At 41.3% G+C, this 27,814-nt stretch overlaps 1 protein-coding gene and 1 long non-coding RNA gene across 3 annotated transcripts in view; one reads left to right on the top strand and one right to left on the bottom strand.

Annotated features, from left to right (window-relative positions):
- The window catches only part of LOC117157793 (uncharacterized), a 130,768-nt gene that overhangs the window by 76,526 nt on the left and 26,428 nt on the right, over positions 1–27,814 (bottom strand). The gene's annotated exons all lie outside the window — the stretch shown is intronic.
- The window catches only part of knockout (Stork-head domain-containing protein knockout), a 111,456-nt gene that overhangs the window by 60,663 nt on the left and 22,979 nt on the right, over positions 1–27,814 (top strand). For both annotated transcript variants that reach the window (XM_033336055.2, XM_033336054.2), the window contains exon 3: positions 10,609–10,804. In XM_033336055.2, coding sequence (XP_033191946.2) covers positions 10,609–10,804 — 196 coding nt within the window. The remainder of the gene's footprint in view (positions 1–10,608; positions 10,805–27,814) is intronic.

The raw sequence follows: 27,814 nt of genomic DNA, 5'->3' as shown, positions 1-27,814 counted from the left end.
AGAATTAACAATTTATTTTTCATTATATCGTTGTGTCCACCTGACACCAAGAAATCAATTAAACTGAGATAATTTAGAAAAATGTAGGTTAATACATTTAAGAATTCAGGCAGTTTAATACCTTCATGAATCTTCTGCTAAAAGCATTAACGAGACATTCGTTGTCGATATATGCAAATTTATATTAATAATGGCACGCTTTCTCCGTGAAAATATCAAGCTAACGTTATTTGGCGATAAAAGCCCGGATATTTAAACAGCGTCAAGCCGATGTTGTTTATGTATTCGCATAGTAACCGGTTAACGGTAACTCGGTCAAATTAAGCTGATCTTAGATTGGAATAACGCTGAAATCTTGACGCATGATAGATGCTCAGTGCTATCACTGATACCAGCTAGAAACAAGATAATATACATAAGCATTGCGCAATAGTACCGCATGCCGTATTATACATGCAAGACGCGCGTAGATCACATTCCATATGTGCCTTGCATCTGAAATACGTAATTCCGTCTATAACGGATGCTACGTAGACGATTCCAGAGAAACTTCCAAACTAAGCATCCAAACAGTCATGAAAATTATTCCATTAACAGTCCATATAGGGAAGTCTCAAATTCGAAATTGGCAGTCACTCTGTACGAGTGAAGGTATATGTATTCGCGATCTGAGTTGGTAGTACACGAAGAAATTGAATTCTTCGAAGTGTTGCGACAGGTGGGCCTTGATGGTTGAATTACTCCTATGAAAGGCATTTTCGCAATTACTCTCGCGCAGTGATGGCCAGCATGTTCATCCTTCTATATTTGGAACGTACCGAATCTTCAACGTGCAAGACTTTCAGATTCTTAATTTCGGATTCGAGTATTTGAAATTTGAAATTCTCAATTCCTCAGTTTTAGCGATTCTAATTATCGAAAAAATTTAGAGAAATTTTGAGATATCTATCAGCGTTTCCAGTACGATACAATCGTGCGTCAAGTCAAAGATATTTCCCGATAGAAATAAATATTCAGAGGAAAGAAACTGAAAAGTGAAATTTCCCCTATTTACCTGATGGTTGTTAAAACCAAAGATTAGAATAACATTACGATAGAAGTCATACATCGGTTACGAATAATAATCACCGACATACTACTCTTCCATGATACAAGAACAAACCCGAATGCATCACAATCGCTAAAATCATTGAAACTGTACGATCCACCTGATCCTGAGTGAAACGATAAGATGATAATTTCCCCGGGAACAGACCTCGTTAGACCGCCAACAGTTCCTGCTCAATCTTGGAAATAGTATTCTTGGTAACTGGTAGAGCAAGTATCGCCGGTTGAAACGCGTGTATGACTGGCCATGTTGGAGCTTGAGCATGGGCGCACGCGCACGTGCACGTTGCATCTCGCCGGAAAGGGTTTCTATGGCGGGTAAGTCATAAAGATGCAATACACACGCGGCCGAGTTCCTCGTTTCCGCGCGAGCATTCGCCCGACGCAAAACGCCGTGAAATATGCATAAAGATAAGCGACGCCCTCTTCAAGCCGTAGGAACTCCTTTGGTCGCTTACGCTGCATTACCGCTGAGCTGGGGCCAGCTCGCAGCCCTACGGCGATTTAGGATCCGTTCATACTGATACATCGTGAATCCCGTACCCTCTCTTCCGTCCTAGTGTCAGTTTGAGCAATAATGCCTCTCTCTGCTGGCGAACAATACAATGGGCTGCATATATCTGAGCGAGCTTTGCGCAAGCTGTGCCAGAAGAACCAAACGAAGAAGAAGAAGGAACACGATGATTCCATAGATCTCGATGTGTTCAGATCGCCTGTTTAATTCGTTTCGAAAAAGTATAGCGTGAATATCGCAAGAGGAATGTGTCAGATAGTCGAAAATAACGAACACGTACGTTTTCTAAACCCCGTAACGGATTTCAAAGAAATGCAAATTGCTGTGTTCCTTTCGAATTACCGTTATTACGTCTGGTATGTACGTATTACTTGAAATACCAGCACTAACGCAACCAGTCGGCGTAGACGTCGAGCATACGGGTACATCCACGAGGATTTTGGTTCCGGAGGCCGCGTAGAACGAGACCGGCCCACGTTTGAACGAACTGATTTGCATAAACACCGAGCAACAATGTGCATGGACCATGAAAAGGACATTTTCGAACCAAGTCTATTTAAGTGGCAGTTCTGTTTACGCGACGATGCGTAGTTTGTAATTAGGATTTTATTTCCTTCCTAGATCCGGTACATCCTTGTTGGCAAAAAATATATGGTGGACGATATTTACCTTGCCTCTATTTCCTCCATAGATCCCAGTTGAGTTTCGCTACGAGGCTGTACGAATAGCAGCGATCTGTCCTTAAATGACCGTTATTACGATACATTGATCACGTTACCTTGAGGATGGTCGATGCAGCAATCGAGCGGACACTTTCCATCCGCATGGCGATTTCTGCCACGAGCACCGCCGCAAAAACACCGTGCTTTGTGCCGGCCTTCTCCGCCCATAACCGCAGTGTAACCAAGGATACCGGTTTGTTATATTCACCTTTTTACAATCTCAACAGCCGAGACTTCGATATTTGATTACAAACATTTTCTATCGACTGGAATGATCGTCAAAATATTTGGATCGCGTGTTTTCAATATTTCTGACTGTGGGATTTTTAAATAGACAGAATGATCTTTGACTTCTCTACGAGAGCAGCTGCAGTGAAAAATAATCGAGGAGGAAGCTATATCGCCCGGAAAATCGTTCCGTTTTATTGCATTTCACTTCGCGCCAGTTCTTTTTTCTTTTTCTTTTTTTTTTTTTTTTTTTGTTTGAGTACTCTCGATTAACCGCGAAGACCAGCGTTTTTAACTCGGCACAAGAAAGCGAAATAAACCGGGTAAACAGACGGGACCGTTTAAGAGAACTTTCAAACGTTCCCTCGGCCGGTAACGCGCGTCTGTCTCCTTCTATCGTCGACGGAACACAGCCGCAGGATTAAAAAGTAGCGGGTAATTGCCAGCAAATTTCTTCATCAAACATACAATTTCCAAGTGCATTAATCAAATCGCGCGACTGCAACGCGCTTCTTAATATGCCGTTCAGGCTTCTGGCTTCCGATCGTGTACGCTCAACGAGTCACACGTACATCCACTTCGTCTAATCCGACCGTTACACGTACAACGATAAACGATCAACAGAACCAAGGGCAAGAAACGAAAATGAAGAAATGATAGATGGGAGAGAAGGCGCTTATGCAGCTACGACTGCCTCAAAGATATTAATTAAGAAAAAAGAACCATTCTCGATACACCCTTGAACAACGTTCAAGTACCACATTGACTATGATACGTCTAGGTTCTCTCGATGATTAAGATTACACGCCCGTGCCGGCGTAATGCATCACTCCATCGGACGATTTATTCAAAAGTTGAAACGTGACTATTCCATAACAGTCATATAGAAAAAAATTCTACGAAGTTGTTTATTTCGATAATACAAGGATACGACTGGACGTTTTTCCAAATATGATATCAAAACGATCCTTGGCTTACTTCGTCGTCTCGATCGTCGCCTATGTCGTTGACTTCGTAAATCAGCATGTCGTGCAGCCGTGCACCGTGAACAGACGCGGAGACTTCTATCCGCAGCGCGAGAACTCGTTTATCCGCAGGATGCCCATTCACCTCGCAGGCGCGTCTTCCTTTATTTGTTTGCCAATTTAATTGCAAAAAAATGAACGAGACCTATCCCCTGTTTTCCCTTCGTCCGCCTCGCGGCGTGCTCCCTTCCCGTTCCATGGCATCTGGCCCCCCAGCCCCAGTTTCAAGTTTACGATGACATAGAACGACGACATTGCCGGCAACCCTGGCTCACCATTGGCGTCCATCGAGAAATATTTCCCGATGATGCGCTATTATATCGTAAATCCATGTGAGAAATTAACATACTCGCTACCAGCATCGTATTAATATTTTCACCTGATACTTCTTCAATAAGTTGAGATTAAACCGTGTACAATTTCTAACCGATAATATAAACAAAATAGTGTTCCTTGTTCTAAACGTATGTGTTAAAAACAGCAAGGAATTCTTACTTGATTCTCATAGAACGAGTGAGGTAAAGTATAAAATGTTTGAAAAATTATAAACCACGCTGTACGTGTGACGTTTCAAAGTTAATTTGGGTTAATCTTAAATATCTGCGAAATAAATGAACATGAATAGACTTGTTCAATTAAAAAAGAATACACCTCGGACATTTATTATTTACAGATGGAGAATTTAATACAGGTTTAGAGTGCTTAATATCTATTTATGAAAAGGGAATGATTAAATATGATTAAACGATAGAAATAGTAGATATGAAGGTTTAAGTTAATCTTATGTCAGAGTTTGTCGATAAAAGGACAACACAGTCGACGAAAGTCGACGCCTATGTAGTAGCCGGATACGTAGTTATACCCAGTTAAACCCTTCGCTCTGCATTGCGTCCGCGCAAACGCGCACGCTGCACTCGCGGTATTAGCATATAAATTATGTTATCGTGATTTATGTTCGCGAGCCGCGTGCCCACACAGGCACTGTGGGGCTACTGATTAAAATTCGACGGCAACCAGATCCGAAGGCCTATCAAGCGATTGAGAGCCGACAAAATGCTTCGATCTTCCGTCGATATCGACTTTCCATATTTCAATGAAAAGACAGGCTCTCCTTGATCGAATCAAATGGGGAAAAAATGTTTCCAACGCACTACCTTTATGAAATTTTATGTAAATTAATTTTTCATCCGTATTTAAATGTAAATCTCGGTTTCCAATGACTTCGCATAATTTCACACGTACCATGAATGAAGTGTACATTTTTACTTTTCTTACACAGTTAGATCTGTTTAAAACTCTGTATGTTCTTGATTTCGCTTATTTTTCAACTCGATCGTATCTTTCCATCGTTGAAAGACTTGGTAAGTTTCGTTGTAACTTTGAGTGCATTCTAGTTTCATTCTGAAGTTTGTGTTACACCATTGAAAAAGGGTAAAAGTGGAACACAAACTCGACCATAAAATTCGATGTTCGTAACAGGGATAAACCTACTTTCTTCCGGCTCTGCCGTCCATCACCATTACCCTCGATTACCGAAATCACACGAATCGTTGTTAATCTTTCATTTTCTCCTGTTCATCCTTTTGACCTTCTATCATCTATCTTCTCTGGAGTTCTCCGTCATTCTACTAACAATCTATTGGTTGTAGGTTTCGATAGTTTCGATTGTCTAATCCGAGGTCGACTTCCTCGAAACATTTGTTTCTTCGACTCGTCGCGAGTTCTTATTCGGCCTCGCGTAGCCGAGCCTCTAAAAGGATAAGCATGCTCGCGAGAGCATGGCTAGCATATTGCATAATAATTAGTGGGCAGCCAACGACCGTATACCCTGTAGAGTGAATTGCCGCAAGTTCATTGTCGGCAAAGAAATAGCAATATAAACGTAACGTGCACCAGGAACAGCGAGCCGATTAGCAACGCTATTACAAGAGTTCTCTCAGTTTCCACCTCTCTCCCGCTTATCCCTTTATTTCTCTCTGTCTGTCTGTCTCTCTCTCTTTCTCTTTCTTTATGCGCTATTCACAGGTAACTCTCATATAACGTGTCAATCAGTGTTTAAAAAAATGTCACGTTAGAAAAATCGCATTCCTTCGAACTCATATTACATACAGAAAACTTCATGTAAAATCAGAATTATTAAAGTTAAAAAGTACACACAAAAAATCACCTTTAATCGTGATTACTAGACTACGGGTATTTATGTAGTTAAATTCTCATTTTTGTAAACATTATGAAAGAACTGGTATCTGAGTAGAAATTTATTTTATCTACGAAATATTATAGCGAGTCTATTTTGAATATTTTACATATTTTTGCATATTATGTATCAACAGTCTCCACATTCTCGTATCTTTAACTTTTCCAACAATGTATTCCGCTGATATTTCTTTCTTGGTATAGGTATCACATTATACGATGGTTAGCAGTATTTTCAAGCATGCCGCGGCTCCCTCTCATAGTTCTTTTCATTCTTCCTGGTGTTATCGTAAGTAATGGTCGCTCAAGAAGAACAACGATCAAGTTTATGTACTGTTTACACGGTCTTCGACCGCTTTCTTCATGCATCGTTCCCAGACGCACGTTTTTCCATCGCGGTGAATTTATGCGACGCGAATACTGCCCTTGAAAATTCCTTTCCGCATTCTGTGCGCATGGAACGATTTGTCGGAAGAATCTTGGAAATTTATTGCACGAACTAATTGTTAAAAGTGATTTCAAAGTAGTTTGGTACTTACTTTATGGTAATATTTTTTATTTAAATTTTTATTGGGAGGAATTTGGCTATTCTCGTGATATTAAAGAATTTTGTAACGAATTTTGTAGCACCCAAATTAATAAGAAACATTCTCAATGATGGCGATAATGAAATTCGCGTATGTTCGTATCTGTTGGAATATTGAAGAATGGGAACAACAGACTTAAAACTGAGAAACCGCTTTCTTTCTTGTACGCAATGGACCAAAAAGACTGAGGTTGCAAACCATAGGAAGAGGTCTCGTTTCGAGAAGAATTCGTGAAAGAAACGATCTCGTGAAATCGATGTGGTCGACGTTATGCGTCCGCGTGAGATACGAATCAACGACCGTCGACAAAAGAAAGTTTGACGTAATCGAGGGAGTTTCACCTGCCGAAACACAAAAGCGATCAAACGATAGCAATTCCCCGAGATTGGTCAAAACTGCATCGAAGAATTGCGAGATCCGTCGTCATCCTTGAAGGCACCTTGACACGGATAAATCTGTTAAATCACCGCGTTAAGTAACGTCTTAATAAAAGCTGAAATGTTACTACCTACGATTCGCTCACGTGGCTTGTATTGCGATTATGTCCATATACCTTTCAATTTAATCCTTTTTACGAAAAATTTTATACTTCGATCGTTGGTAATCTTACTGTTAAATGATTAATATCCAAATGATTATTTCTTTACGCAATCGTAACTTTAACGATTTAAACTTGTAAACAATGATTTGCACTAAACATATCACCCCATAGTTTGGTGTTATTACAATTATTCCTTAAATGGACCATTATCTCGTCTTCTACTAGCGGAAAATCATCCAAAAGAATTCACAGATAATGCGTAACTATTTTCACCGATTGGAAATCGAACAGAGCTGTTATTGGCCAATCTTTACTTCCGAACGAGGGAACCTTCCTGCTGCGACGAATTATATGTAGTAAATCGAATCGAGAACAGCACGAAACTCTCTCGTTTTGTGGCTGTGCAGTCGAGCAACGCGAAATTCCCATCGCGGGGATCGTACTGCGCATTTCGAATTGGGACGATCAGAGTACTAAGGAACTCGAGTATGCTTTAAGGGATGTTATAAAGGATAACTACTTTCCTGTTTACGCGTGTATACTTGAAAAGTATTCTCGTTGCATTTTGAGACTCGCTCGGAAGAATATCTTTCGTTTCCGCGATTCGAGCACCGATATCTTGCCAAGCTGAAAGTTTCTAGAGCTTGACATCCACCGAATTATTTATTCCAATTTCCATTTTAATAATGCAAATGCAAAGGAAGTTTTTAATTAATTAAGTCTTCATACAAGATGGATTTCTTCTGTTTGAAATTCTAATGAAAATTAAAGAAATTAATTGTTCAAAATGTCTTCGTTATACGCTAGAATTTCGATAGTAACGACCATAATCGTATACCGTCATCTATCGTCGATAATACTCGAACGATGGACATAAATTAAGAAAGTTAAAATACGTATTTATATGTTTTATATTTGATAATCTAATAATATAATATATAATATATAATATTGTAGGATCTTTACTACAATTAGTTTATTTACAATAAATGAATTAAATATATGTTGGTTAAACAGGAAACGATGGTTGCTTAACGTGAACTAATCACAATAACGTATTATAATTAAGACAACTAGATAGTTAATTTGCAACTCTCGTCACCACGGATCCAACGCTCTCTCTCTCTCTCTCTCTCTCTCTCACGCGGACCACACTCTCTCGACAACGCTAGCAACATTATCTCCCTGACTTCTCGATTCACACTCTCTGGCTTCTCAACTAACACTGACTGTTAATTTGTCTTTGTCCCTTAGCAATCCCTTGTCTTTTGTCTTAGCCTCACGTCTTTTGTCTTAGCCCCACACGCACATGTTCCGCAACCGCTTGTTTATAATTCGCCCGATACCTCTTAGGCCTTTTGTCCACGATACTACAATATATAATATAGTATAATAAATCTAATAATATAATTAGATTATTAAACGTCTTTACGGTATCGCAGATATAGTTCAATAATTCAGCCAATTTTATAACTCAACATTGCCAAAGTATCGAGCACACTGGATTATTGGAATTCTACGATAACTTAATTTTTGAAAGTATCAGTCATTTCATTCAGAAATATCTTATTTTCGACGCACGGGAATGATTTTTAGCCCGAATTGGATATCGTTAGCGAAAAGTCACGCTCCGAGAGCACAAGTGCCATTACGGTCGATACACGGTCGGATTATTCGCGACGTTTCGGGGAGGAGCTCGTTGAACGCTTTCAATCGGGGCTCCAAGTGAAAAATGTCCTGTCAGGTGCAGCGAGTCAGACCCTATCGAAGGTCCTCCAATATAGGAGCTGCGTTGAATGCGCAAAAGGAAAACGGGAATACAAAAAAATTTGTGGAGAAAACGTTTCACGAGTGCACAGCACTAAATTGGTAGTGAGATTGTTGGCATCGGATATAGTAAACAGTATTATTAAAAGTGACTGGCTTTAAAGAACAAGAAACCGAAAGACCAGATTTAAATCGACGATCACGTAAGGTAAATCGAATATATAGGATAACACTTTTTCATATAATCCTTTCTTAAGAAAATCGAATATTAAATACGTACTTATAGTAGAACTCAGCCAGTTTCTGATTTGACAGAATTGGCGATCGACAGGAGTTATTAGTTATAAATTATCCTATAAATGAAAATAAATCGAATATTGACGATAAAGTCTTTTCGTTTGAAACCTCATCTTCAAGAAAATCAAGTTTGAAGATTTATCGACATATTCAAACACCATTTTAAGACACGTGGACTGTACTGCGAAGTTAATCAAGGATATGTGTTTGCACAATAAATATATTTCATACTCGAGCAAGTTGTCTTTAGTTTCTACGATTTCCCGTAGTTATAAATTTCTCAAACATAATAAAAATTAAAAATTCGAATTATAGCTTCATGCACGGTATGACAGTCCTGCAATTAAACTAGTTGCAAATAGAATTTGAGCAAGGTTACAACGCGAGAAAGTACACTAAAATCAAAAGAAACGCGTGATTAATGCCGAAGAAAGTAAGTAGAGAGAGGAAGTAGCAATGGATAAGCGACGAGAAAAATATCGCAATTTGCGATAACCACGAGAAACGTATTCTTGCGATATATTAAGTCGTGAACAGAGCAATAACCGTGGTCACGAAACGAAAACAGCTATGTTTCCTTATCTCAACCTTTCTGAAGAAAGAAACGAATCTTTTAACAACGATCCTCTCTTACCTCTAAACGAGTCTTTCTAATCTCAGCATAATACATTGCATAAGAAAAGACTTAACTTTCTAACTCATTATATAAACATAAACGCGTGCAACATTATGCTCATTCAACGTGACTAATTACCGATTTATCATTTATTTACTTGCTCTTACTATTACTATCTATTACCATTATTTAAGAAAAGTCGTAGCGAGAAAAACTTTCGTTCCAAATATCTAACTATCATCCTTTGAAACACCTTGACGACAAGAGCAACATCAAAGCTGCATGATTTACGGGTCACGTGTGACTCCTCCTTCCATCTCGAATAGAGAGACGAACATCATGAAATGAACAAAAGCATAATGCGTTGTATTCCATCCGCACAAAGGCCGCAATGAATCATAGTAGCCCGTGAATCGACCAATCGATTCGTCCACTTCTCTCTAATTTCATGGTTTATCGTGAAGCACAGAGGGAGAACAAAGTTCATTGATCACGTAGCGAGACAGAGAAGAAAAGAAGGGAAAAGGGCAATCGTCGGTGAAAATCCTGCGGGGCCATTCGTTTATGAGTACGTACTGTCTGGCTTATTCGACCCCCATCATGGCTTACGCCTATATATACGGACCGTAACTACATGGGGAACCGGGGAAAACTACGAGGGTGGCACAGTTTCGGAGTTTGTGAGAAGGGTGAACGCCAGCCAGCCCCGTGGCACTAAACACTTAACTGCCCGACCGTATTTTACAGGATGAATCCTAAGATTCTATCTTTCGTACGACCGCCATCTCGGTAATGGAGGATTCACCTTTATGGCACTGTAGTCGACAATTTGGCGAAATTTACATTTGCGGACCATCTGTTACGCAACGTCAAAGAGAATTATGATTATCAGATTGCCGATGTTTGTGTAGATTTATTTTTATATTGTTATTTTTATATTAGAATTATTTTTGTGAACACGGCTAAAGAAATGAAATATATATGTAATTGTGATTCAAACTGTTTCAGAGCTTTTTGGAGGCGAACTCCAAATGCTGGTGGAACGCAGCCTTGGTGGACGCAACCCGACAACTCAGGTACAAGGGTCACGTGTCACCTGGGGTGCTGATGGTCGGTGGACCACCCTGTGCCCTCGAGGTCTTGAGGGCAGCCTGGGCTCGGAATGTCCTACGACCGCCGGCCGATCACGCGATAACTTGCCTTGGTAAGTACATTCTCAAGCTTCTAACCATGATTACCCTCAATTTTTACCTACTCCTTCGTCCTTTGCAAACCAAGTTGTTACATACAACGACCAAGACCTGTTCTAATCGTACCGATTAATTACAGAACGATTTATTTCGAATGCTAATGAAACTCGAATCGGACGCATCAGCGACATGCGTCGATTATATCGCTGATCAAGAGAACGTTCGATGCCCATAGCTGGAATGGACGCGCGTACACCGTTGCAAATAAACAGAACTGCTATGCCACGCGGTTGTATCTCGTGTCGTTAGCGGAAGCGGATGATAATGCAAATTGGATGTGGCGTTAACGTTTGGTTGTGCATCGCGCTAGTATACGTTTAAATCGAGGAGAGCAACGTATCTCACCGGCTTTATCTTTACGCAACTATGGTTCTTGCATTATCGGCACCGCTTTACCGCGTTCCTTTGTGCAAGTATTCGAGTTCCAAGGAAGTCAGGCGGCGTATTCCATGCTCTTACGCGCTACCATGTGCTACCTAAGTATCGTTCGCTGTTGTCGTTCCGCGTGTCTCTAAATGCCTCTACGAAATTCATTTCCAACAGCGGCGAATAGGAACGCGAACGATATCGTCGATAGCATGCGATGTTTTTCTGTTTTTTGTCTTCTCGTGTACCTTTTTCACCAGCACGTTATTCATCGACGTGCCCTCCATCTTCTTTTTTCATTCCACGCCACCACTATTGCCATTTTTGCGCATCGCGTTCCTCTATCTATATACACCTACGCACCACTACCTCGCATACCAAACGTATGCTAATGCATGTAAGTTCCAAGGTACATTGGCGTAACAGCGCAATTAATAACGCCATGACTACAACATTCAGAGGTAGCTGGATCACCTGCATGGTTTGTTGGATTTTCGAGTCGATCACGTTTTACTGGTCCCGTCGTAGCTATCTCCACAGCTACGATCGAAATAATTCCGATGGAAACGAGACATTGCTCCTCCCTTATGCCGCGTCCTCGTTGAAGCAACAATGCTTATCCTCGTTGCTGCATGTCCTAAACAGAGCGCCCAACAAAGATATTAACTTGTAGAAACATTTTGTCCGTACTGCAGCAACGTAATCGAAAGAATTCACGCGTCGATTATCACGTAGAAATACTACCACACGAAATTTCCACTCGAAAAACTTCGACCTGGAACTTGATTACACAATGCGGCAGTTGCATAACGTGTAGCAGACAGTTATCGAAACATCCGTAAAATACACGTTTGGCATTTCACCATAAAACTCGAGCCAATCGTAACGCTAACGCAACGAGTCACGATGTCAGCCGATTCCTCGCATTATCCAACACCACGGTTGGCTAAAATTTCCACTTTATCAGGAGGATTTTGTCAGCCGCCGCGCCGGCTGATAAACGCGTTCAAACACACAGCAGGGTACACGCGCCTATGCGACTCGCTGCTCCGGCGGTGTCTCCTTGTAAAAAGCAAACGATAGCCTGCTACGTTCTACGTCGTTTATCTGCTTGGATTATAGAGCATCCGTGGTATCTAGGGGCCGCTTTCCTTATATGCTCGCTTTTCTTCTTCCTTCCCCTCCCTTTTCGCGTGTCTCTTTTCTAGTGCCTCGGTATCTCCTTCTTCATTTTCCTCATTTTTTCCTTCTTCTCTTCCCGCAGGCCGGTTCTCATATGCCTTAGACACTTGGATACACCTACACTCGGCTATCTCGTGTATTGGTTTTATGCTAATGTATATGCATTCCAACATGCCCGGACACAGTCATATAATTAATGATACCTTGTTCTCGCGGTTACTTTTTTCTACAAGCGGATTTAGAAAACTTCGTACATTGTTCGCGGCCTCGTTCGTTACCGCGTTCTCGTGACGAATACCTATGAATACCAACGACCCGGAGCTTTAACGCGAGATACACCCTTATTCATGGGATTATTAACAAATGTTGTTAATTTTGTATTGAACGTGATAATTGATCTAGATCGCTAGAGAAACAATTAACATACGATGAGAAATTATGGAAGCTGTTTGCGACAGTTTTAGAAAATAATAGCGAATTGATAATTATACGTAGACATAACTGTACAGTGTTTCCTATAAATTTAGTTGAAAGAATTTTGAGACAACTCAAATGGCCCAAAATTTAAATCTGCTTTATGAAATCATTTATATTGTAGGAAATGATCAAGTAACGCCATATAAAACATAGCAGTATATCAGAACAGAATTATATGAATATCGAAATTAACTAAAACAATATTCGTGAGATAGAATGAATAAAAATATTTATTAAATACATAATTGTTGATACTGAGCATACGTGATCTTTACAATCTAAAGTTTCAAACGAAGTTTGATGATTTCCAAATGAACTAACAGATTCCACTTCGTTTTTCTGTAAGTGTCCTGATAAACAGCGTAACGTAGATCGTTCGGTTATACTTGAGTTAAAACCGAAATTGACCGCGTGTCGCAGCTCAAAGTTATCCCGATCATGTAATAAAATGCTACCCTTCAACGAGCATCGATACGAGATCCACCTTGATCTCCCATATAAATATCTTCTACTATGCTCGGAGCGTCTTTGTAAAATCTGTGAAAACTGTCGGCTGAACACCGTGAAATCTCGACTCTCTAAGAGTATTACGCAAGAGAGAATAGCCGCGAATCTTCGAATGGTTTTCGACGAGTTTATCGAAAAAAGTAATCTGAAAAAAGGGGGCTGTTGAGCAAGGCGGCTTTATCGTCGATCATTAAAGAGGCACCGATGGTAATATAAATGAATCGTGGCGTAAAGTTCTTTGCCTTTCTCGCCGAGAAGATCCGTGCCAACGGCAGCAGGAGTGCTTAAATCGCGAAGTTGCCTTATCTCGAGTACCTTATCTTTACGCGGCTACGGTTCTCGCTTTATCGATACCAGTTTACCCGCGTAGCGTTTAGATGAGTTTACCCTTGCAACCAGAGACACGCGACGCGTTTGCAACAGCGTGCAAACAGCAACAGCAGTCTTTATTAACAACGATCGTGTCAAGCACGAACGTCGAAATCGTTCGTTCATATTCCAGTTTAACGATTGCGACATACCGACGATCCTATGTTTCCACTTTTAAACTACAGGGTGTCGTTCATACACCGTGCACCGGTCATTTTCTTCGTCGTCTAACGTTTCTTCCCTCTTTCCTATCGCCTCGTTTGCATACGTTCTGCTCCAAATTCAACATTCCTATCTCCGTTGCAGACGCGCGTATCTCGGCGACCAGCACGCGCTGACACCTATGTGATTTCGTTCCTCGCCATTCTTTTCCTCTTTACCATCGTCTTTGCGTTCCTTAGCTTCTTTTCTCTCTTTCTCTTCTTCAAACCACCGTGCTTCCCTTCCCAGCCTGTCGGCATTCTTTTTACTCTCTTTCCACTTTTTTACACATCGTCCGCTCGTATCTACACACGCCTACGCGTGACTATCTCGCATACCAGGCTTATGCTAATGCACGCGCATATCAACGCTCACTGGCGTAGGAGCTCGTTTAATATTATCCCCGCGTCGTGTGACCTTATTTTTACGAGGTTGTTGCACGAAATTACGACGCTACGCTTCCTTCTTCTGCCGTCTACTCTTCCAAGCTCGTCGGAAATTTTTCTTCTTCCTAACTCGGGAACTGAGAGAATTCGTTCGGAAGGTCGCCAACGGCGCAACCGAGCCGATCTCCCGGACGATCAAGCGCGTATCTGGAGGGCACTGGTCGTTCGTGTCAGAAATTCGAGAAGGAAAGGGCCTCGAGGATGCGGCTGTATGTAAAAGACACAACAATTCCCTTCGACTCGTTGCAAGATTCTCCATTCTCTTCTCGCGTATAAGTTGAAATGGACGAGAAATATCATGTTAATGTCCCGATAAATTCCCGATTTCTCCGTAGTTGCGAGCAACGCACACGTTCGTGCGTGAACATAACGCGAGAGGCGAAGCGAGTTTCACGCCGGCAACATAATTGGTCTGTCGTCTACCTCGTGGACGCCGGACGGCTTATCGGATCTCTCTATTTCCCTTCTTTCATCGTTTCGTTGGCTGTGTGTCACGAGAATGGCAAGCGGGATCCATAAAAGCGGCTGTAGTCGCATGCCTTCTCTGCCCGATCACTATCGATTTCGCAGAGCTACCTCAAAACGTACGCATCAAGGACAAGCATTACGCACCCATGCTAACAACGAAGATTCTTCCCTCGACGCGATAGTAAAACGAGATCCGTAATTTGCGACTTCTAAGCTCGTTATAGAAATTGCGTTTTATAGAAATGACAACACTGGCCGTTGCTCGTGGTTAAGATTTATCTTGCCGAACTATCTTTGCACGAAGTGAATGTACCGTTCGTATCTTCCGAAGGGATGATTCAGTGCATTTTCTGTGGGAACCGACTAATAGAAGGCGATATCTATCCATCGAAATTTCCAGATTTAATTCAGTACTAGATAGTGTAAGAATATAAGAATTGAATAGAAAATTTGAAACTCGTTAAGAAATTTGACGCCTAAACATGTAGTACAATGTTGCTCGCATCCTACAAGCTTCTCCGTGCATTAAAAGTTACCTTCTTTCCGTCGTAATATTTTCATCCGCACAAAGGATGATATGAAACTTGTAAATTTTGTGTAAGTGAATTTATTTTAACCGAATGAAGTATTGTATTGTATATCTTTTATGATATAAAACTACGTTTTATGTGATTTCCTTATAAGCAGAAAAACTGAGAATGGCCAAACAACAGCCATACGCTCATGGCAGAAATATCTGTAATTTCCACGGGATGGAGTTAAGATTGCATCGCTTTTATGCTACTCTGTACATGATAACCACGCAAAGTTTACAGATTTAATCGATTAGGGGGTAGCACAAGCATAGCAGTGTTACAAATTTGAAATTCATAATGGAGACCTTTATGAACAATTACAAGTAAATGATCCTTACATCATGCTACTATGTTATGTACCATACAATTCTTTCAGTGTTCCTACAAGCTCCTCCATAAATTGAGAGTTAAGATCGCTACTTTATACAGTATTTACACAAAACGTACAGATTTCATCGAATACCGGGTAGTACAAGAATAACACAAAAGAATAGTAAATTCGTAATTTGTACTTGATGCGCAATTATAAATGCAGGATCCTCGCATTATGCCACATATTATACCAATATACAGGAATACCATACAATTCTTTCGTCGTTGCTACAGCCGTTTCCCACGCATTTAAAATTAAGATCGGATCGCTTTTGTGTAACTCCGTACACGGTGTATTCACGCGAAATTTGCATCTTAAATAAGGAAGAAACCTCTCTGCGAGTTAGCCATCGATTCGGTTCGTTCAACCAGACACGCAAGCCAACCTAGCATAAGGCTAACTTCTTCCCTGGCACGTAACTTTACAAGTCGCGCTGCCTCCGCAGAAGATCATTCAATCATAAGAGCGTCAACATTGTCCGACTTGTTCGATCATTGCGACTCACAGCCGTACGCACCGATAACCGGCCGATAAATATCCCCGTGTCGCCCGATCAGGACCAAGTTATACGAACCTGTCCTGTTAAAGCCATACGAGAACAAGACAATTGTAGCCCACGTGCCAGCCTGTGCACCAACCCTCCTATCATTTTCTAGTCAGAGAAAGGGACGTTGTTGGGCCATACCAGCTATAGAAACGCTATCCTCGTCCCTTCTCCCTGTTTCCGCCACTTCGTCGCGCCCCTAGCTGAAATCTATACGCCGGACACGGCAGCACCGAGTGTCGATAAATCAGGCTCTGCGAGTCCATGCGCGGTTGCCTGCATTCCGGGGCAATTGATTAAGCCGCCATGCAGTATTGGATAAATGTACCCGACAAGCGGCGCGTTTCCATACATAATTTTCTAACGAACGATATATCGGCCTAACGATTTAGGTGGTCTACCGATAATCCGACTTTGAAGCGACAACACATTAGAAGGAACGCGAGCTATTAAAGGTCGCCAGCGAATAGCCATTATTCATTGATAAGGCGTGGAAAGATCGCCGCTTGATTTACGAGGACGTTTCACTTCGTTGAACTACTTCGACCGCTAATTAGGACATCTACATTGATCGAGCTTGGTACATGCTTACTTTTATGTAACACTTTTACATAACCTACGGTGTCTAGGTTTCTTCTTTCTTCTTCTTTCCTCGTTTTTTTATTCACGTAACTCGACGAAGATCCGTCTCGACGAAACCTATCGCGTTCTTGGGAATCTAATTCCTGGTGTTCCATTATCGACACCAAGCAAACATGGGTATCGTGGCTCAGTAACCGATGCGCTGTATCAGCGTTACAGACAACCATCCGTATCCGTATGTATAGGACGACGCAACGATCGTCGACTTGTGAAAGTCGTAATTTTAATAATTCGTCGTTATCTTTAGATAGAAAGACAGAAAGGAAGAAAAAGAGTGTCTCGATAAGGTTGATCGACTTAAGTCGGAAAGACCATGAGAACCGAGATCGGTGAATCGATCGAGATTAACCTATTATCTGTGCATGTCTTTCCGTTCTTTTTTTTCCCCTTGCGGCGTAAACGATCGCGATCAAGGTTGTTATTTCGATATCGAAACGATCAATTATCACTTTTATCGGGTGAAAAGCGTGGCGGGCTGTAATGGACGGTTGCAACACGGTTTTCATTCCACGCGTATCTCACTCATACGTGCATGCGACAATGAAACACGGCGCGACAGACGCACTTGTACTTTCACGCCCGGCGACCTGGCTGCAGGTCTCCCACTGCTTCCGGAAAGACCAACGTTGGGGAAAACATCTAATTCGCTATAAATTTATCTCGGTATGCCGGGTATTAGCATACACGACTCTTGTTGGACAACCTGGAAAGAAGGTCTCCGTTATCGTGAATAACAATAAGCGGCAGAGCACGACTTGGAAAGTGGTTTATGAGTTGTTCCCCGCGATATCCCGCAGATCGCACTCGCAGGATCGCCAAGGCGATTCGCTTCGCTTCACCACACGCCAGAATTGGCGCATTCCTCCCCGAGATATATCGATAGCCGCACGCTTCTTGCTACAACGGCGCATGCATTATGCCGATAGATACTTGTTTCGAGGTCCCAGCCACGTGGATCGTTCAAATGAGAATTCCAGATGCTAATGCGGACAAGTTAATACCTCGGCTAGATAAGGGGGCTCGTTAGAACAGAGATAATTCATATGTGGTGCCGGAAAGAACAACCGTCGCCGTTGGTTACGCTGTGTACGCACGCTTCGTTTTCGATTTGAATTAACAGACACGTCGATACAATGTATAATTACGTCGGACCGGCAGATGGAGAGAAAAATACGATCGGAAATAGTCTGGATGATGTCGATCGTTTGATCGATTCTTGAAATAGAAGCGTATCTTAGCTTTGCGCAATTGAGAATGTTCGTGAGCGTAATTGCTGTAGATCTTTATATTTCGATGAAAGAATTTTAAATACAGAGAAACCAGAAATCTTGGGAAATTAACCATCGTGAATGCTTAGAAGGATATTTCGAAAATTTCCAGATATAAAATACCTCGAAAAAGTAGAGTAGGAAACACTTCGAAGAAGTAAAGTTGAAGACTATCTCCTCAGATCGTATCAATTCGTTGTTATAAACGCATGAAATAGGCATTTTTTGAATTGCACTCTAAACAAACTTTCTTTTATATACTTCATATCTTCCGACAATTTTAAATTACATTCAACAATGGAGCAAGTAGTAGTCGCTTTATCTCAACTCTAATATCATCTCGTCGAAATTCTTAATGCGTCTAACGCGAAATCTGAGATACATGTCGGCTGAGATCACAGTCCCTTATCCCTTATGCATATGTAATTACGTATCGACCCGACTATGATCGACTATGATCGTCCTACTGTCCTAGAAAGCTGATTTTCTCTATTATGATAATTCACGATTCGTTAATAAATTTTACACTAAAGTCATAAATATATATAAATATAAAAAATTCCAAAAATATTTTAATATCAATTATCTAAAAAAAAATCCTCGCTATATATTTCACATTAAAGCCCCAAACATATTTATATGTTTCTGATATATCTGAAATATATGTATAGATATGATGAAATAGGCTGTGTCAGGTATCTCGAGTATCCAATTGCTCAAAAACTGTGAAAATTTTCATTGCCTACACAAGGATTAACAGCAGATTAACGCTCTCTACCAATGTAACTCTTCTAAATGCAAGGCTCAACTTACTCTCAACGCACGCAACGATCACATAACGATCCTATAAAGGCGTAATTCCTCGTCAATAAACATACATAAAACCTGTTAAACACTTTGCACGCGAGCAACGTGTTCTCAAAATTTAAAGCCGATACGAAAGTGTATCGCGTTCCAGTGTTAAGCCTGGGGAGCGATTAATCGATTACATCTCGAAAACAGCTTGAACAAATAAATAAACCGTAGGAAAACGTTTTGCGTGCAACGTGGCCGTGTTTGATGCACATTCTCGAGCGCATTAGACGCGCATACGTCAACGTTGCATGAACGTGCGTTCGAACACGAACCGTTCACAATGCCGACAAGTTATGCGTACTACAGGCCGTGGATCACTCGCGATCAGCGTGTATCAAATCGTTTCTAGCCGCGTATTTATTTGTTCTGCCACTCTCGAGCGGAGCCCCGTGGGACGTTCATGTAAATTGCCATTAGTACGAGCAACGGTTGCTCACCCATAAGACTTCGGACTTGTTCGTATCCACGCAGCTAGATAGAGAGTGGAAACAGGTCCCACGGTTCCCCTCTGTTTGATTCTTCCGCCGGCAGCGGCGGTACACGAATAAAATAACAGAGAGTCACAAGTAGCTATCTATTTGCCGCGGTGTAAATGTTTATGGGCCCATCAGGCTGGCCCATGGCGTTTTCGAGTGACAACTTCCTGTCGAGTGGCAGCTGCTTTCTCACCATCTCCTAAGAGTGACAATTGAACTGATGACGGTGGGATGGAAACGCGTACACCACTGTCGTCTTACTATCAGCTTTCCTCCGTGGATCGTCTTTACGATAATGGCCGTTAGCGATCATTACGATAATGGATTGTAACGTTACTGACGTATCTTGCGCTCTATCCGCGCATCGATGTCTCCGCTTGTATATATACGCTATATACACTGTCTACATACGCTTCGTTTGGTAGGAGCGTGGTTACAGTTACAAAGAAATAGGGTAAACGGTAATTTTCGTGAAATAATTTCATTTACTCTTCGTTTAACATCTATCATATTTTTTGTAGGCATAATTATATCAAAAGCAAAGATATTTTATTAAAGGATTTTTTTATCTATTTGCACGTACAAATCTTTAATGCGCTATGTGTTCGTTTCGAATCTGTCGACTCTCAACGGTACTTGAAAAAGTAGCTCCACAACTGTGGACGCGTCTGTATGTAATTATAATCACAAGACAGTTATTCGTATCATTTACCACGGTGAAACTTGAATTTACTTTACCGCGGTTTCCGCGCAATCTTCGTTGCATCAACAACAATAAGCGTAACAACCGCTCGCCCGATGGAGAGATCAGAAGTTGAAGACGAGCCTAGCATAGTTCCGCGTAATAAACTCGCAATTAAACGATCATTCAAGACCGGTAGCAAGACATTTCGTCTTTGCAGCGTAACGAATTTGCCTGCCTTAAATCAACATCGATTTTACCATTGATGCAGGACGCTGAGAGGTATGCGCAATTTGTAGTTGCAAGAAGGCTGCACCGAGCAACGGATAATTGCATCGGCTAATAAATTAATCCCAGATCTCCTTAGGGCACGCCCACCACAGGCGTATAGTATCGTCTAATAGTCTAATAAGTACCTTGCGCCGTTGCGATTGATCGGCTTGGGTCAAGGTGTCAGTGTTCGAGTAAAAACCACGCTCGACGACTGATCAGCTCGACGACGTGAGAAAATGCGAACTTTAATTGTATCGCCCTAATTGTATCGATATTAATTGAACGACTGCCGCGTGCTTTCAATAACAGAGATTCCAGAGACCTGTTACAGACCAACGAGTTTTCTATTCTCTCCCTCTGATAATATCAAGCAAATTAATTCGATCTAATTGCTCGTACATCGAGCCGATGCGTTACGACTCACGTAATTTATTAAACGTAATAGTCAGGCTTCTTTGGTTCGACAAGAAAGCCGAAGCCATCGCGAAGATAGAAAAACGGCGCGTTCTTTATTTAAAATTTTGTTTTCTTCAACGACGATTTATATGCGCTGTGCGACTCGTCTCGCGAAACGAGTCTCGTCGCTTATACACGTTCAAGTTACACGGCTCGCAACGAAGGGTAACTTTTATTGCCACAATCTAATTTAAGGACCAGCCGAGTTTCTCACCCCGCAATTTGGATTAATAACAAATGTAAATCAGCACTCCCTCCCACCGTCCCTTTTAAACACGCTTGCCGGAGTCTGGCATTCTTTCACACGTTGTTTGTCCGCCAGCGATGACGCCAGTTGCGGCCGTAGCTTTATTCGATTATTCTCGACGAGGGGTTAATGATTTTATCGCAGCGGACGACGCGTTCCAGAAACAAACGTATCTTTTATACGATTTATTCACTTGCCTTTTTGTCCACGGTGGCGACTTTGAAAAAGCGACGCGAACAAACGACAAGTTTTGTATACTTTAAGCGTGTCGAGAATGCATGAAACTCGTAGTTCATGGCCTGTTCTTTCAAACAACGCTATACATAAGGGAGCTATGGACGAACAACGACTTATTTGTTTGTCAGCCGCGATATTTATTTCCCTGTTGGAATACATCGGAGACGCTATACACGTAGGTATATTCGTTCGCCTACTCTATCGCTAGATCCGAATATAGCTCGGCTAGGACGAAGATGACACCTAATCAACCGAGTTCAGGATCAAACGACATGAAATACAATCTCCTGTTCGATATAAATCGCAATCAGTGTTCTTCGAACGTCGCGAAACTCGCCCCTTAGACACGATTTAAAGTTACCACGAATCAAGGTACGCGCATAGGAGAATCGTCGAGCAAGAGATCTACCTCGATTCACGACGCTTGAAAATCCGCATTCGAGAGAATCTTGAGAATCTAAGATCGATCGGATCCGATCTTCGATGCGCGGAGAAAACGGCTGGAAAATTACAGTGCAAAGGAGCGGCGGTTCGGACAACAAGAAAATGGAAGATCGTAGCATTCTATCTGCGAAAGGGAAACTTTTGCTTCTCGTGGATTATCGTGTGGTGTTGGACAAAACTCAGTTCGAATGAATTATCTATCGTGCTCTTCCAACCATGGTGTTGCGGCGCGATGTCGCGGTAAAAACTTGTTTCTTACCGCCGAAAAAAAGGTACAAAAGGAGGAATGACTCTTCGACGATCGGAAGGAGAAACCACGATACCGGATCTTTATTTCAGACGTGCCAGAGACCAAATGTACTATGAAAAACGATCGAGAAAAGACGAAGAGTTTCGTCGAATGGCGAGAAGAGCACGCGCTCAATTATTTCCCTCCTCGCTGAGTTTTCACCTGATTGTTTATCGTTCGAGTCGTAACAGATTCGTAATAAATGGGCCTTTTACTTTTACCGCTTTGCACTAATAAATAGCAACGGGCTGGACAGAAATCTGGGCACGTCGTCGCCGGAGCGCGCTTAATAAGAAGAGAAGGATAAGGTCTCGTTTGTCTAGAGGAACATGATGCAAAGAGTGCTGGTTTATCTCGTACGAGTATAACAACGTCCGTTTACTTTCGAGAACCACGTTGACTGTTATCGCTGCATCTTAACGAGAATCGGCAATCTTCACAGAGTGTCGTGCATAGACGGCCTTGCGCACTTCGCGTACCACCGTACTGGGTGTCTGGGAATTTCCTGCGTTTTAGATGAATTCTAGAAAACTTGTCTGACATTTTCTGTTCGTAAGATCAAGATCGACGTTGATCTAAGATGCGAATCCTAGGCTTTGAAATATTTAATATATTTCTTTTCTTTTCTCGAATAAGCATTCTTGTACAAAACTTTTTGAAATATCGCGAGACACACTGTGTATATTTTCTGTTTTACTTTAAATATTATCGATACATCTCGTCAGGCCACTAATGAAATTCTAAAACATTTCATACATCGCGCGTAATACGCAATATTCGTAAAAGGATTGTGTCAGTGATCAAATACTTTCGTAAGCCAAGGCATACAATGTGTTTTCTCTGTACCGATACCTTTATCACGAAGTTATAGATTTTCTAAATCTACTATTAACTCGAAAAATATCACGATGATATTCGTCCGTGTTCGACGCTGCTGTTCGATTGTTTTTGTAAGACTAGTTAAAATTATAATTTATGCAAACATTCGATAAATGTTGTGAATGTTTCGAAGGCATATTCGGCTGTCAGTTTAACATGAATTATAGTAGAAAGCTGAACGATGTTTCGAACCGAGCAAACGAAACGAACCACTTCATTCTACGTCAGAAACGACACCCAGTATACGGGATAGCGGACTAACAGTACGTAAACGTTTGTGTATTTAAACGAAATACAGTGGATGAAAAGCGTAGGAAGATCTATGCACTGATTCAGGTTTCCAGTGGATTCGTAATTGGAGAGAGTGAAAGTGCACTTTCAAAAGGTACGACCCGATATTCATACAAATTTTCCAAAACAGTACCCTCGTTAACGGTGCCTTGATTGTCGGCAATCACGTCCACGTATCGAGCGAGCACTGCTGAACGAACAGGAACAATACGAGTTATACGAATCCCACCTATATACTCTGGCGAAAACACAGCTTTCCACCCAAGTCAAGTCGAACCAATTACTCGTGACGCAACTTCTGAGATCTCCTTGGTCATCTGTTAAAACTGTTCGATTCGAGCATGCTATTTTTACAGACTCTTTTTGGAACGGACACTGTACTCGATGAGTTTCAACGAGCGAAACGTTTTCAGCAAAATGCTGTATCAGAATGTAGGTTAACATAGATAGTTGCAAAAATTGAAAGATGAACGTCGCGTTAGAACGCCAAGCAAATCTGTCATGCGTAGCAAGAAGCGAAACATTTTTATAGGAACAACACGGAAAAACACTTTTAAGGATGTCGGTAGATCATAGACAAGTAACTTGTATAAATATAATAATAACTTCCGTTGTTTTTACTTAAAATCGAACATGGATAGATGAAATATTTCCAAGGATCGTCGAATTCGAAAGACACGGACAAAGAATCCGCGAGCACGTACAGTTCACAAAGGAATTTCGCTGAGGCAGATATTAAGGGTTGGCACGTTAAAGTACCGTGGCCTGTTCCAGCAGGAAACATATTTCTTGTTCGAGGAGGTATACGTACGCGAGGAGAAAGACGCGTAGCCGGAACGATCCAGTTCCCATGGATACTCGAACCTGTATACACATAGGCAGCAGAATTCTGCACGACTTTGCGCCGCAATGGATATTTGTTATTCATAAGTCTGCCAGTATAACTTCTGGCCGGCTTCTCGTTTGCCGATACTGACCTGCACCACCCGAGGCGTTACTCGCGTACTTCCCATTTAGATCGTGGATTCGCGATTCGTATCTTCGTCGTATCGTCGTGCGACGAGTTTCTAAATTTGACGCGTCACGCGCGCGCTTGAAACGTTAGTTAGCCTCGTTATTGGCGAAAAAGAAGCAACAAAGAAATTGGGAGAAAGAGAACATTGGCGATATAAATGGCTCGAAATGGTGTGGCATCCTTTTTGCGTGATTTTACGCCGAAACACGTGCGCGATTCGCGCGAATGTAGGCTAACAGTTTGGCGTGATTCCAGCGCAAAAATCGTCGGGAACGCGTTTAATTTTCATCCTCGTGATTCGCATCGAATAGCGTTTTCATGTGACTGGACGGATTAATTGCGTCCCTTTCGGAACGCTTTTGTAGTTGCTCCGTCACTGGGATTGCGAATCCGACCAACAGGATCGAGTGTTGCGATTCATCGTTGGCCTGTTGGAAATTTGATTGAACCTCGTTTCACCGATTCGGTCTCCACAATCAAAACGTTGCGCTACTCCTGGTCTACGTAGAATGGAGTTCCCAATGAAAACGCGGATTCCAACGGGGTTAAATCTGAGCAAAGCAAATGTTTCAATCGAAACGTATACATATACTATATATACGGGGTGTTTCGTTTAATTGGAAACGATAGAATATCTCGCAAGAGGTTATAGTTATGAAGAAAATGTTTTAACAAAAGTTGTTTGATTCGAGGCGGGGCACTGTATAGTGGAAATTATTCTTTTTTCAGATCGAATAGAGGGAGAGATTCTAAAGTTTATTTCTTTAAATGGAATTGTATATTTTTTACTCGACGAAGTTGACTCGAAAATTTCTCCCACTATCCGGTCCGCAAAATAACTTTAATACCTCGTGAGACGTTCTACCGTTTTTAGTTAAACAAAGCATCCGCATACGAGGGAAACTTTTGGGCAACATTTTAATCTTGGCCGTCAATCACGCTTGTAAAACAATATTTCGTTTCTCTAATGTATTTCATTGTTCCGTAAGAGTACAATACGTTTTTGAGTTGGCATCTCAAGAGTTACTTGTCACCAGCACATGAAACAATGTCCGATCGCGTATAAAGATTTAATCGCGAATTCACAATTGCCTTCGACTCGTCTTCGTGCCATCGATTCGTGGCTGCTCATAGATCAACGGCAAATCTGCTTCGTGCATCTTTCACATCTTTGCTCGTCTTCGTGGGATTTTATCATTTTAAACGCCTGTACGATATTGTCGATAAAATATCTGCATTTCACTCGTAGCCCCCGATATACGATAATTTAACAATTTCTCCTCGCATTGCGTTACGTTGCTTTCATCGCTCCGACTACGCATATCAAACCGCGATCTATCGTAATTTAATCAAATTGCAGATCGAAGTAATAAAATCCTTCGTTCATTATGATATTAACGTGTATTAAGTATAATGCAATGACGGTAGAACAGTGTTATTGATGATGAGCTTTCTGAAAAAAGAGGCCAAGAGGACATACAATGAATCGTGTAAATTGCATTGGACGTTTTAATCCTAATTTTTTAATATTTAATACAATATTAATATAGTATTTTATATAATTTAATATTTAATATAATCGACTATATTTCAATCGATGATTAAGAATATATTTCAAGTTACATTCAAAATCAAATAGGACCATATAAAATTGAATTTTAAAGCATTTTTAATTTTTTAAGATTAAAATTATTTGTATAACGATTCTAACAGAACTTTCTTCTTTTCATATCCGGAAAATCAAACAAAATATCGTTCAACAGTTCAACTATTTGACTAGAAAATATACCTATATGTTTACGATAGATCCTTGCACCCGTCTTTTTCAGAAAGCCTCTCAATTGCAGATAGAACAATTGTTCTCCTTATTTCTAGTGCAATTTATGCTACAGTCTCATAACATATTTTTTCTCTGAAATCTTACTTCGAAAAGTCTCTCGATGTTGTTTCGAGATATCTTCTCGTTTTGCTATATTCACTTTCCTTCAGAATACATTTACTCTTACCAACTCACAGTTCAAACTCGTATTTCGAGCAGTTGAATAACACCCACGTGAAAATGCGAGAAGAAATTCTGAAAAAGCTTGCGCAATTTTGTCAGCTATTCATTGCTTTTGACTTTTACCACATTCATGACGCAAGACCATGGACCGTAGAGTATACGTAGCATAACCTAATCTGGACGCGACAATGAACATTTGAATCTAGACAAAATTCTTTCTACGATATCTTTCGTTGTTCCGATATACGAAATTAGAGAGAAAATTGGAAAGTTAAAACGTCGATAGAAACTTTCGTCGATCGAACTCCAAATCAAGGAAAACTTAAGCGATACTCCGCAAGGTCGCGAATAAACTTTCCTTACACCAGTGGCGAACACCTGTTTGCATAGTTGCGTCCTTGAATGTCTGAAGATCGGACAGAAGTATTCTTGGCGGCACTCGTAGCGCACAGAAGGCAGCTCCAAGTGGATTTCCATGTCTTGCTTTCACCGGTGTGATGTCCTTTAAATCGAGTGGCTTGTTTCAAAGTAAGAAGGGGACGAGCAAAAGAGAAATAGAGAAAGAGGGAGAGAGAGAGAGGGGGGAGGGAGAAAATAAGAATATCACGCGCCACGACAAAAAGTATTTTTAACGTTGTTACGCGAAGCACACGTTCGTGCGGTTTCGTAATTGCGAAATCACACATAAAATTCGCGCTTCCAACAAATCCGGTCTAAATTCCCGCGAGAAATCCAAAAGTATCTTTCGCAAGTGCCTCGTAAAAACGTCGCACGAGATGTCGCAGCCGTGTCATAAATTAACACGAACCACCAATCCGTTTTTTGCAACCCGTGAACTGGATTTAAGAAACTGAAATTCTGAGAACGGAGCGGCTGAAAACCGACCGGTATACGTGTCACTGAGAATATACGGTAAACGCTGATATTTCATGGTTTTTAGTGATTTTAATGCTTCTGCGTCAAGCGTGGGAGATATTAGCATTTTTTTAGAATTCAGCGAAATACGTAAATCAGTCGATACAAAGGTTGTTTCGACAAAATACGAAAGTAGAATATAAAGTCGCGGAAAGTTTCACGGATACACACGGCTTGGCGCCTTGTTACGAAACATAATCACTGGTCTGTCGATTTACGAAACCACGGAAACAACTGTAAACAATTCCGAGTATTGACACCGATAGCGTTGGTCCTATCGTCCCTACCTAAACGAAATGCCACGACGTGGATAATTCTATAAGTGGCGACCACGACAAGAAGCACAATTACACCGAGCGTGCGCTAACCTGCCAGTAGAGGTGAGAGGCGTGGCAAAAGGTTGGTAAAACGGGTCGTTCGGCATCACACGGACCAGTAAGACCCATTAATGCTGTATGTAGGCTAATGTCAAGAAAGCATGACAA

This window comes from Bombus vancouverensis, chromosome 10 (assembly GCF_051014615.1).
Source record: "Bombus vancouverensis nearcticus chromosome 10, iyBomVanc1_principal, whole genome shotgun sequence".
NCBI classification, from domain to species: domain Eukaryota; kingdom Metazoa; phylum Arthropoda; class Insecta; order Hymenoptera; family Apidae; genus Bombus; species Bombus vancouverensis.
Note: the sequence above shows the minus strand (reverse complement) of the source record. Positions and strands in the feature narration are given on the sequence as shown.